Source organism: Branchiostoma belcheri, unplaced genomic scaffold (genome assembly GCF_001625305.1).
Source record: "Branchiostoma belcheri isolate BF01 breed outbred unplaced genomic scaffold, Haploidv18h27 scaffold59, whole genome shotgun sequence".
NCBI lineage: Eukaryota > Metazoa > Chordata > Leptocardii > Amphioxiformes > Branchiostomatidae > Branchiostoma > Branchiostoma belcheri.
In genome coordinates, this window is record NW_017804231.1 from 1430862 (window position 1) to 1441909 (window position 11048).

General features: G+C 42.1%; 1 protein-coding gene and 1 pseudogene across 1 annotated transcript; both read right to left on the bottom strand.

Annotated features, from left to right (window-relative positions):
* Positions 1-51: 51 nt before the first annotated feature.
* On the bottom strand, positions 52-6844 carry LOC109482030 (annotated as a pseudogene).
* A 628-nt stretch (positions 6845-7472) lies between these two features.
* Positions 7473-10371, bottom strand: LOC109481971 (kelch repeat and BTB domain-containing protein 8-like). The gene is made up of 4 exons (XM_019784584.1): positions 9284-10371; positions 8788-8952; positions 8127-8561; positions 7473-7870 (listed from the first exon to the last, which is right to left on the bottom strand). The coding sequence occupies exons 1-4, from the start codon at positions 10369-10371 to the stop codon at positions 7678-7680; spliced, it is 1881 nt and encodes a 626-aa protein (XP_019640143.1). The 3' UTR covers positions 7473-7677.
* Positions 10372-11048: the final 677 nt, after the last annotated feature.

The window sequence follows — 11048 nt, forward strand, 5'->3', positions numbered from 1 at the left end:
AGACTGACTACATGTCCTACAAGTTTTTTTCTCAAGACTAGGTTGATATAACAAAACATTAAATAAGTTCTCATCCATAAGCATATAACAAGCATGACTTGACTTGCACAACTGACTTATGACTATGAGTTGACTTATTTAAACTATGAGCCAACAACTAGAACAAGAAAAAAGGTAGAATAACTAGTTAGTCAAACAAATATTTCCTAAGTTTCTAAAATACAATTGTATCAAACAACTATGAACGATTATTGAAAAAAACTTTCCTACAAGTTCAAAACCAATATTCCTACAGTTAGTATAGGTCAGAAAAACATCAATGGTGCATTTCTCTTCTTTGTGGGTCACAGAGGTGTTCGATTCATCAGAGGATTCCTTCTTCTCACAGCAGTCTTTACAAATGGATTTTGTTTTGCTTTTCAAGTAAACAGTTTGAAAACTGGATACACTACATACATCTTCGACCTCATGGTGAATGCTTGCATGCATATTAGATTATCAAATTTGTGTGAAGTTGTTTTGATAAACTACGTGCTGCCCTCCTTTCTGTATGAGTCCACTTATGGAATTTCTGAGCACCAGTTTTTATTAACCGCCCGATCCAATTGTTACTACATCTGTCATTCTCTTGTGTGAGACTGCATATGTCTCTTCAGACGACCCAGCCGACTGAACTGTCTGCTGCACTCCTCACACGTGTAGGGTTTCTCCCGTGTGGGTCCTGATGTGTCTCTTCAGATTAGCCACATCACTGAACTGCCTGCTGCACTTCTCGCACGTGTAGGGTTTCTCACCTGTGTGAGTCCGCATATGTTGCTTCAGATTGCCCATGGTACTGAACTGCCTGCTGCACTCCTCACACCTGTAGGGTTTCTCCCCTGTGTGAGTCCTCATGTGAGACTTCAGACTACTCAGCTGACTGAACTGCCTGCTGCATTCATCACAGCTGTAGGGTTTCTCTCCTGTGTGAGTCCGCATGTGAGTCTTCAGATGACTCAGCTGACTGAACTGTCTGCTGCACTCCTCACACCTGTAGGGTTTGTCCCCTGTGTGAGTATGCATGTGAGTCTTTAGACTGCCCAGCTGACTGAACTGCTTGCTACACTCTTCACACTTGTAGGGTTTGTCCCCTGTGTGAGTATGCATGTGAGTTGTCAGATGACTCAGCAGACTGAACTGTCTGCTGCACTCCTCACACCTGTAGAGTTTCTCCCCTGTGTGAGTCCGCATGTGAATCTTCAGACTGCCCAGCCGACTGAACTGCCTGCTGCATTCCTCACACCTGTAGGGTTTCTCTCCTGTGTGAGTATGCATGTGAGCTGTCAGATGACTCTGCTGACTGAACTGTCTGCGGCACTCATCACACCTGTAGGGTTTCTCCCCTGTGTGAGTCCGCATGTGAATCTTCAGACTGCCCAGCTGACTGAACTGCTTGCTGCACTCCTCACACCCGTAGTTGCAGGCTTTTGGGGTGGAACATCTGCTGCCAAGTCCACCTTGTGGTTCACTGCTGATACCATCTGGGCTGCTGCTATTTGTAGCCATGGTATCAGCAACTGAAACCAGTCCCACAGACGTCTGTAAAAATCAAACTGCATTGTATAAAGGCATGCGCATTTGTGAAGTTAAATGTTACCTTACAAAAGCAGCAAAGTGAAACATTTCTAATTGGATATTTAGAGTGTTTTTATCTAGTGATGCATACCAGTTCACTGGACTTGGATCCGGACTTCCGGACTTGTAAGAATGTTTAGGTTCAAGTTCAAAAAACCTTCCATGCCCAGACATCCTCACTACTCTCACGGCCACGGACACCATGTAACTCACCTTACCAGACTCAGGCTTGGTTTCAGCCAGCTGAACTACCACTTATTCCAGCATCACTGTATCAGTAGTCCCGAGTGCAAATGTGGGCATCCAAATGAGACACCAGAACACTATTTATTACACTGCAAATGTTATAATACTGAAAGGACCAAAATGTTGTTATCCATATCTTGCCTTCATCTTGAAAACATACTCCCTTCCGACCCACTCAACGTAAACGACGCCACATTATGTACTTTACTTCTTACAGGTAGCCCCTCCCTCCCATACACTACCAACTGCCGTATCTTTGATATTGTGTTTAACTATATCCACCACTCTGGAAGATTTTACCAATCTCAATAATGTTATGCTAGGTATTGGTGCGCCAGCCACTTTCATTTTATGTTAATGCTATACTTTATGTCATCTTTATGTTTACATTTGTATTATGTTTTATGAGCAGCGGATTTACATAAGCACAACAAGTGCTTCCTATCCAATGCTCAAAAATCCATGTGAATAAAATAAAATAAAAAAACCTTAATGTCAAGAACCGAGTCCAGACTTATTACCATGGAAGACCATTTCACATACCTAAAACCTCCTTAGATTGCAAAATATTTGCTGCAAAATGTAGAAAACATTGCCATCGGGCATCGTCAAGTATCGGCCTCCATGTTATGTGGCCAAAGTTTCACCCAGACAACATTGCAAGGTTGCCAACATGCCATTTTGTCTATGCCATAGGTTTAGTTCCGGACTTTTAGTTCTGGACTTGAATCCGGACCTGAACCTAAAATTGGGTTTAGGTATGCATCACTATTTTTATCTGTATCAGCATAACCGGTATAACAGCTCTTCGGCATAACACACCAGCTTTGCATGCACGTGGTGTGTTGGCAGCTAGCTATACAACACTACACTGAATGACCTGCTACACTAATCTTTCAATTTCTTTGCAAGTCTAACTGTAGGAGTTTTTTTTATTATTTAACCTCCTTGTTTAAAGCTTTCCTGTTCCACTCTATGTCAGTTCTTGGAAGATATGAGTTTTTGAACACCTTCAGTTCTTGGTTGATAACTCTGATACATGTATTTTAAGTAAAGTAAGTACATGTACTGGTTACTGATATTTGAAGTAAAGAGAGACTGATATTTGAAGGATATTAAACTCGATGTTTTTCAGAGTAAGAACATATTATTTGGTCATCTAACGCCCAGGTTATATTTCTACATGCAAGTTTCTGGGGTCTGCCTAAATACCTCAACCGACCGCAACCTACCTCAACCTACCGCGTAATGGGTTAATATGCAGTATACATGGGCTAACAACCTTTTCCAACGCTCTGGACACATTGTCTATGCTTGTATGAATGAAATTTAAAAGCATGAAGGGATCGACATCCAACTTTTGAAATAAATGATCTGTCTAGCCACCCCCCCCCCGAAGTTCGTTGGTTGGTTCCGCAAAGCGTTCCTCCTTGAGGTCAATGGAGGTCAAGCCGGTAGGCGTACGTGCTTAGCAGCTTGGATGTCAGGCTGGAAAACACTCGGTATATAGCTATTATAAGTTGGTTATGGTACTATTTGTTTACGGTCTGTTGCCTGTATAAAGCAAAAAGTGTCCAGAGATTCCCCATGCAGGCGCAACAATGAATAACTTTTAAAAACTGGTAAATACGTCAGAGTTAGTGTTTTTTACCATTTTCGCATGCGCGAAAATGGTAACTCAGACGAGATTGAGATTGGATCAACGGATGGATGGATCAACGGTTCCACCCTTCAACGGCCATGCAGACATGCTAAGTCACCGCATGTCGCTAGATGTCGTTGTTGCGACGGCCATGCAGACATGCTGAGTTGCCGCATGTCGCTAGATGTCGTTGTTGCGAGTGCACTTTTTACCATTTATGCCTTGGACGTTTGTATACTTTCCATTATGGTTGCTAATTTCAAAATCATAGTTCTATTAATGTTGCATAACAAAGCTGCTGACAAAACAACTTAATTTGTCTTGAACAATAACTTGATTTTATTATTTGCCAAAAATGTTGATAAAGACATGTCTATAATCAAGGATTCACAGTAATCAAGGATTTTAATAAACTGCATAAATTATGTCAATGAGCATTAGCAGTGTGGATTAGTCTAGATGTTCAGATTTCCATTAGCCGGCAGTCCAGAGGGTCACACGTCCGACCAATCAAGGCGCTGCAGGTAAAGCTTATTAAAAGCCTCCTTTTCAGGCGTTCCCGGATCGGTGTTTTTGTGTGTGTGTGTGGTTGGGGGGGGGGTGTATTTTCTGACCAAACGTAGATCGCACGCAATAGAAGCTCCGGCCTACATAGCTGTCTGTGGAACTATTTATATTACCTGGGTGCCTAACTTTCACCAACATGTCTTTTGTATTTTAGGAAATTAATTAATTAATGAGTGAGTGTTTAATTAACTTAAATAGGTATTGCATTGTTTGGCAAGGTATTTTCCATTGACAATTTTTAATAGATCAGGTTGATCAAATGATATAATGTAAACAATTATATATGATTAGTAAAAGATGACTTTTGAAGTTCTCTTCGAGTATTATTTTAGGGTTGAATCAGGGTCAACGCGAAAAAAATCATGATCCGGTGATCGACATCATGCCCCCCCGCACACTTCATGTATTCAGTGTTCTAATACCGTCTTCAGTCTGCATTTGCAGATAGATTTTCAAGATTTCAGGATAAAAATTACACAATCTGCAATTTGAAGAATGAAAAAAACTATGGTCCTCACAACTTCATATTCCCTTTGTTTGACCCGCCCGGCGCCCAAATCCCGCTGCGATTCAAGCCGCGGCAGCTTCCCGAGCCATGCAAATAAACCTAGTCCTGACGCCACAGCCTCCGATTTCCACCGAGCCAGCCCCGAGCGCATGCCGACAGCGAGGGATGTGGCTCAGATTTCCGACGATTTCCTTATTTAGATCATTCGGAAGACTTCGGGTAGCAAACAAAATGGCCGCCATGCACATGATTTTATACTAGTAGCTTCGCTTCTCAACCGAAATGAGGAAGTTTAACCTCATTTGCAGACTTTAGCGGCCATGGAGTTGATTTGGGGAAGTGCTGAGACGCGATTTCGCTACGGCATATGGGATTTTGCCGCGGAGGGAGTTACGTACGCCGGCAAAAACTTGCTTCAGCGATCGGCTCCAGAAAATTTATCTTTATGCTGCCGCTCAAGTCTTCGAAGGTGGTTTAACGAAGTTTATATAAATAATAAAGCCACTTTGCGTAGATCGATCTCCGTTTTCTTGCGATGGTATGAAAATTCAAGTACAGTATATTTTCAAAACGTTTGATATTTCTTTGTTCGTTGCCACATGTTGTTTATTTATCTTATTGTCATGTACAGTTACCAGCGTGAGTCTGAGTCGAGCCATTGTTCTTATGTGGCCGTTAGCACATGTTGTTTAAACAGACAGCAACATTGAAGAAAAGAACCGAGTTAACAGACATCGGCACGTTCCTTGAAGTCAGGTTTCCCGCCGTATTTAAATAAGAAATGTGTGGGCCCGCGGCGTTTTGAAAAGACGCGACGCGCTTTGGAAAGACCCCGCGCCGTGGCTCATTCAAATTCGCTACATTTTTTGCTAAGTTTAATGTCTTCACCCACGATTTTTGACCGTCAATGTTGACGGTAGGACTTATATTTTTACCGTCCGACGGGAAAAAATACCGTCAATTGTCGGTAAAACGGGCGCTGGCTAAAGCCCTGGTTGAATGTCACGAGGTTTGTAAACTTAGATGTTGGGGACAAAGCCATAGAAGAGATTTTGTAATAAATTATATATATATATATATTAACGTTACTTATAATTTAAGTTAAAATGTACTTTTGTGTCTCATTTTTTATTCTGTTAAAAAGACTCTTAAAAGAGAGAAAACAGGTTATAAACTGTTATATACTTGATTTTTGTAATGTTTTAAACTTAAAGAGTTGAAATATAGAAGTGCATGTTCTCTCATTATATACAATGTTGATGAGAACTAGAACCATTTATATAACTTAGGTAAATTGAAATGATAGGATGGGGAAAATGTTCGTAAAAACTGTAAGCCTGTAAGCGGCGAAAATGGTCAGCTTTTGCAGAAGCACTTGTTTCCATGTATACAAGTATAGACAATGTATCCAGAGCATTGGAAAAGGTTGTTAGCCCATGTATACTGCATATTAACCCATTACGCGGTCAGTTGCGGTCGGTTGAGGTATTTAGGCATACCGCCAGTTTCTGTGTTCGACTGGCCTACAATAGTTAGTGAACCATCCCTCACGCCCTCTTCAGATAGCCTGGGTGCCATCCGAATTTGTAACGGCTCCCCCAAGGGGGGCACCCAGGCTACTCTTCAGACACATGACGACCAGACTCATGATGGAAACCTCGTGAAGGCGGGAAGATGAGGGGACGAGACGAGTGAGGGGGTTACGGATATACGTAACAAACATCAAAAACCACAATCTGTTTTGCCAATCGATACTTGTTCAAACCTCTGCATTGATGTCAGCACGAGACATTCAAACATTATAAAATTAGATCAATGGTCTTCGATTTAACACTTTACCAAGAATCATTCAAGAGATCCAAAAACCCATTACAGAGCCTTCACTTTTGTTTACGGATACCAAACTTCCATCTTGTGATAGATAAAACCAGTCAAACCGTCTTTTTGCGAAATAATAGCACAGGTCTACGAGGGGTAATGTTGGGTTGTAATGTTCTTTTTTGCTAGAATGCAAACATCAAGTATTTTGGGGTGAAGACTTTTCATAATATATATAGCGATCCACCACGACACGTCACAAAAATGCACGAGGCATTCTTCATCATTTCTTCCACTAGTACTGAAATCTGTTACACGTGAATGTTCTGTGTACGTACCTGCAAGGTATGTTGGAGCAAAACGATGCAAACACACAAAAACTAGGATGAAATCTCGACAGAAACTGGTGAAAGACTCGGCACAGACTCGACCTCTCTCACCCACACGACGTGAAGAGAAACACACGACGAATCGAAGGACTCTACGCAAATGAGCTCCGCGGAGCTGGAACAACAATTTTTTGGCGACGCCATCGGAACTAGCCTAATTGGTCAGCAATTTTCATACGAATTTCAATGAGAAAATTGTGCTACATACCATATTGGTAAATGGCAAAATTTCATATTTGCAGATAATTAGAAAGTCAATCAACCATAATTATCATATCACATATCAAACTCAACTCATAAATACCACTAAATAAAAATCTAAAAACTGTCATCAGCCTTGTTTATTTGTTGACTGTCCATTTCTGAAGGATTCTCTGTATTAAGAGTCCCACAACACATTTAATTTCAAACCTATATATGTACATGTATTCTATAAACATGTCTATCTATATGCAATGGAAAATACTGTCACAGATTTGTGATGCAAGCTGTCATTCTGAATTCTAATTCTTCTGCTAATTTATCATTGGCTGCTAATTATGTTTACCTTCACAGAAGGAAAACAGATTGTTTTTGACCAGTTTTTTTTTCCTCTTCTTCTTCTCCAAACAAATAAGGTCAATGACCTGAACCAGACATCTCTCACCATGGTAACTGGTGCTGTAGCAACAACATGTGGTGTTGGGTTACATTATGTGGTGTTGGGTTACATTATGTAGCAGAACAGAGTTGGAGAGCTTGCTGACCATACTTATGAATGTATTTGACTTTGAGGAAGAATAAATCTTGCAGTAGTTGTTGAGACAGATCAGGTGAAGGTAAAAATTATGCATTTTCTTTGCAAATGTTACCTCTCAGACTAGTTTATCTTTAGCTCTTGATAGTTTCCTGGGTCATTGACCATCTGTTTCTGATGGTCCTTCATTTTGATCATCATCATCACCATCATCATCTTCATCATCATCATGGCTTCCTCCATCACTGTCCTCCTCTGACTCCTCCAGGTCTGGGAAGTCATCCCCCCCTCCTAGCGCAGGTGGGTACATCCTGGCTGCCAGGCAGCAGTAGGTGTCAAACACTGACAACCTGTTTTGTATTTGAATAAGATTAGAAAAGTTAGTATGTTTCAGCATGGTAAAATGGTACCAGCTGCGGGCACTTTGGGCAGTCTATTATAGAATTCTAAAATAATGGGTGGAAATTTTGCTGAGGTTTTCTATCTACATGTAGACTTCTCACCAATTTTTTGCTTTTACTATATGAAGACCAGTTTTCCTCCATCACCTGGGAGGTCATCTTAGATCTCTAATTATCAAGAAGAAGCAAATATGTTGATACAAACCTATTGGGAATATCCAGTAGGTGTTCCCACCTATGCGCTCCTTGGTTGTACCTGTACAGAAACTTATTCACCAATGGTTGATCGGGGTCTGGTGGTCGACTGGCCAATCCAAACAGTTCGTCACGAGACTCGGACACGACGAGGTGGAAATAGCTGCAGTCGGGCAGCTCGCTCGTTGCTGTCTTCCACTTGTCCCGAGCTGGGTTGTATGACATCATCTTGGTCAGGTCGTAGTCAATGCAGAATATTCTCCCGCCACATGAGACAGCGTTGGCTATCCCATCCAGCTTGCCTCGGAGGGAAGCATTTAGGCTCTCCCAACTGTCGATGTTGTGGTCGTAACGCATCGTCCTCTCAGGACCAATGGCGTACAGCCGATCGCTTAAACTCACACAGACAGTGTCATCATCCAGTGAGACTGAAGCAACTTTAAACCTATGGAAAGATTTTAAATGACCATAAGAAAAGGATCTTTATTTCAGATAGAAATGTACTCTGGCTACTCTAACCCCAGTTTCTCTGAAATGTTAGATTGTATCGATGGTGTTCAGAGAATGTTTTTGCAGAAGTTTGGCAACTTCACACCATTTCATTCTAATACATTACTGTGTAATGTCCTTGGTAAAATGAAGGAAATACAATCTGTAACATAACTTCTTACCACTGGTTTACTTTAGGCTGATACTGCTGGACAGGCGTGTTATCATCATCGGAGAACAGATACAGACAGCCATGGGAGCAAATCAGCTCACGGGGATGGCGGGGCCACATCAGCGGTGCTGCCCTCTCAACCCAGCAGCTGCCAAAATGGTCATACTGGAGAAACCTGTGAATGACATGTTCATCATAAAACCACAGGTGTGAATCATCCTTAGGCCACACTGATTTAATTTCATGGATGACATCTGCACGCGCATTGATTTTCAGCACAACACACCCCTAAATACTAAAGTATGAATGCAAAGACTTAGTACTTGTAGCTGCACCAGTTGTGATGAAATTTAAGCTTGTTATAAAGGTATAGGCATTTTGCATACTAGTATTAGTAGTTGGTCACTCAATTATGGATATGCTAACCTTAGCATGGTAAAAGTCAATGAGAAATTGGACAAGAATTGAGCTGTCATTGGATGGCCTTTTGTACAATGGTTTCTAACCTTGGTGCTGAAGTTGTGTAGATAGCATAAATGTCGCCAGATGGCGTGGCTACCACGGCTGCAGGGCAGGTGTCCCCAGGTTTGGACATACTGTAAACTTCTCTCGTTAAAGGGCTGTAGCAGGCCAGAGTCCCGTCCAACTCCTCTGCACTCGCCAGGCGGCCCGCCCTGAGGTCCTCCCAGGCAGAGTCCGTGTGACAGGCACCGAAGATCAGCAACATTTCCTCCGCAGTCATCCCGTATCTCTTCCGACTACCCTCCGGCGGTCCCCCGCTGTCTCCTTCGGACTCATAATTCGGCTGGATATGAGTGGCTATTTGTGCCATTAGTGGCTCACTGATCAACTTGTGGCTTTTTATTATCTCGATGTCGGCTTGCGTCAAGAGAGGGAACCGAATCTTCTGAAGGATTTCCGGCAGGTGAGCGGATCTTGCAGACTCGTCCGATTGGACCCAACTTGCGGCTGCTTCCCAGACCATGGTTTCAGATTTCACGTCGAGCTCGTCACCACTGATCAAGTCTAGGAACTGGTCTGGGGACAGGTCTTTAAAACCTTCCGTCATACTCACACGAGGAAAGTATCTACAGATGAACGCCTTGCTGGACACTCGCAGCTTTTCAATATCATTTGAAACGGCAAAGAGGAAGGTCTGGACGACATTGCCGGTGTCCAGTTGGGCTTCTAAAAGTGCGGCACAAGTCTCGCAAACAAAGTCAACCTGCAGAAACTTTGCCGCAACAGCCAGTCTCTGAATGTCTTCTAACTCATCAGTGGCCAACTGGAGTTCTCCGCTGTAAGCGTACTGTAGGATAGATTGGATACTGTTCGGGTCCAAGCAGGGCTCTTGAACAGAGACGTGGTCGTCCTGCAGACCCACTGAGAACAGAGTACGGAAATAAGGGCTGACACCAGCTAAAACTAGCCGATGACTCGGGAACAGGCGCCCGCAGACTTCAAGAGTCACATCCTGGAACCCACCGTCTGCCTGAAGGTTCTTCAGGACCGCGAAGAAGCCCGAGAAATGCTTAGGATTTGAGTAAGTCACGGCTTGAGCTTCGACGAATTCGTCAGCACCGACGGCCGCCATGTTGGACAAGCTACAGTGACCTTTAACTTTTAACCTTTAGTAGTACATGTGGCGAGTCCAAAGTGCTACATGTCAGGTGGTTGTTCAATGGTAACATTACTGGTTACTGCTTCCAAATATTATTTTCGACTTAAGTTGGTTAACACATGTACTACGATGGTTTGACTTTCAAGTTTGTTTCAGCAGCCAAATCTACTATAATGTGATGTTAACGTTAGTCACAAAAATAACTGCTTTTCATACGGACATAGCAGACCCATTCTCACAAAAAGGAAATCACACACACGCATTGACCACAAAGAAATAACAAAAACAAACTTTAGTACAAGTAATAACTATATGTATTTCCTCATCAACAGAAGTGCATATAATAATAGATATAAGAAAATGGTGAAAACTAACAAAATGCAATGAGCAAGAGGTGCAGAACATTCCAAACTAGAGAATATTATAGTGAAACAAGAAACGAAGTGTGTAGGTCAGGCAAAGTAGAACAATAGACAAAGTGTGTAGATCAAGCAAAGTGGAACAATAAACATAAAGTGTGTAGGTTAAACAACAGTAGGATATCTATCGAGTACATGTAACATTATATAATTTCGGGTAAGAAAAGAATATGAATACAAATCTATGTAAGGTAATATATACTGGGCTTGTGAAATCTTATTACATTTGCA

What these genes read in the sequence shown, in the direction of transcription:
- LOC109481971 (XM_019784584.1), bottom strand. Translation starts at nt 10,371, where the DNA reads ATGGCGGCCGTCGGTGCTGACGAATTCGTCGAAGCTCAAGCCGTGACT. An exon ending in TACACAACTTCAGCACCAAG is followed by an intron (nt 8,953 to 9,283) that starts GTTAGAAACCAT and finishes TGTCATTCACAG; the next exon opens with GTTTCTCCAGTATGACCATT. An exon ending in CAGCCTAAAGTAAACCAGTG is followed by an intron (nt 8,562 to 8,787) that starts GTAAGAAGTTAT and finishes ATCTTTCCATAG; the next exon opens with GTTTAAAGTTGCTTCAGTCT.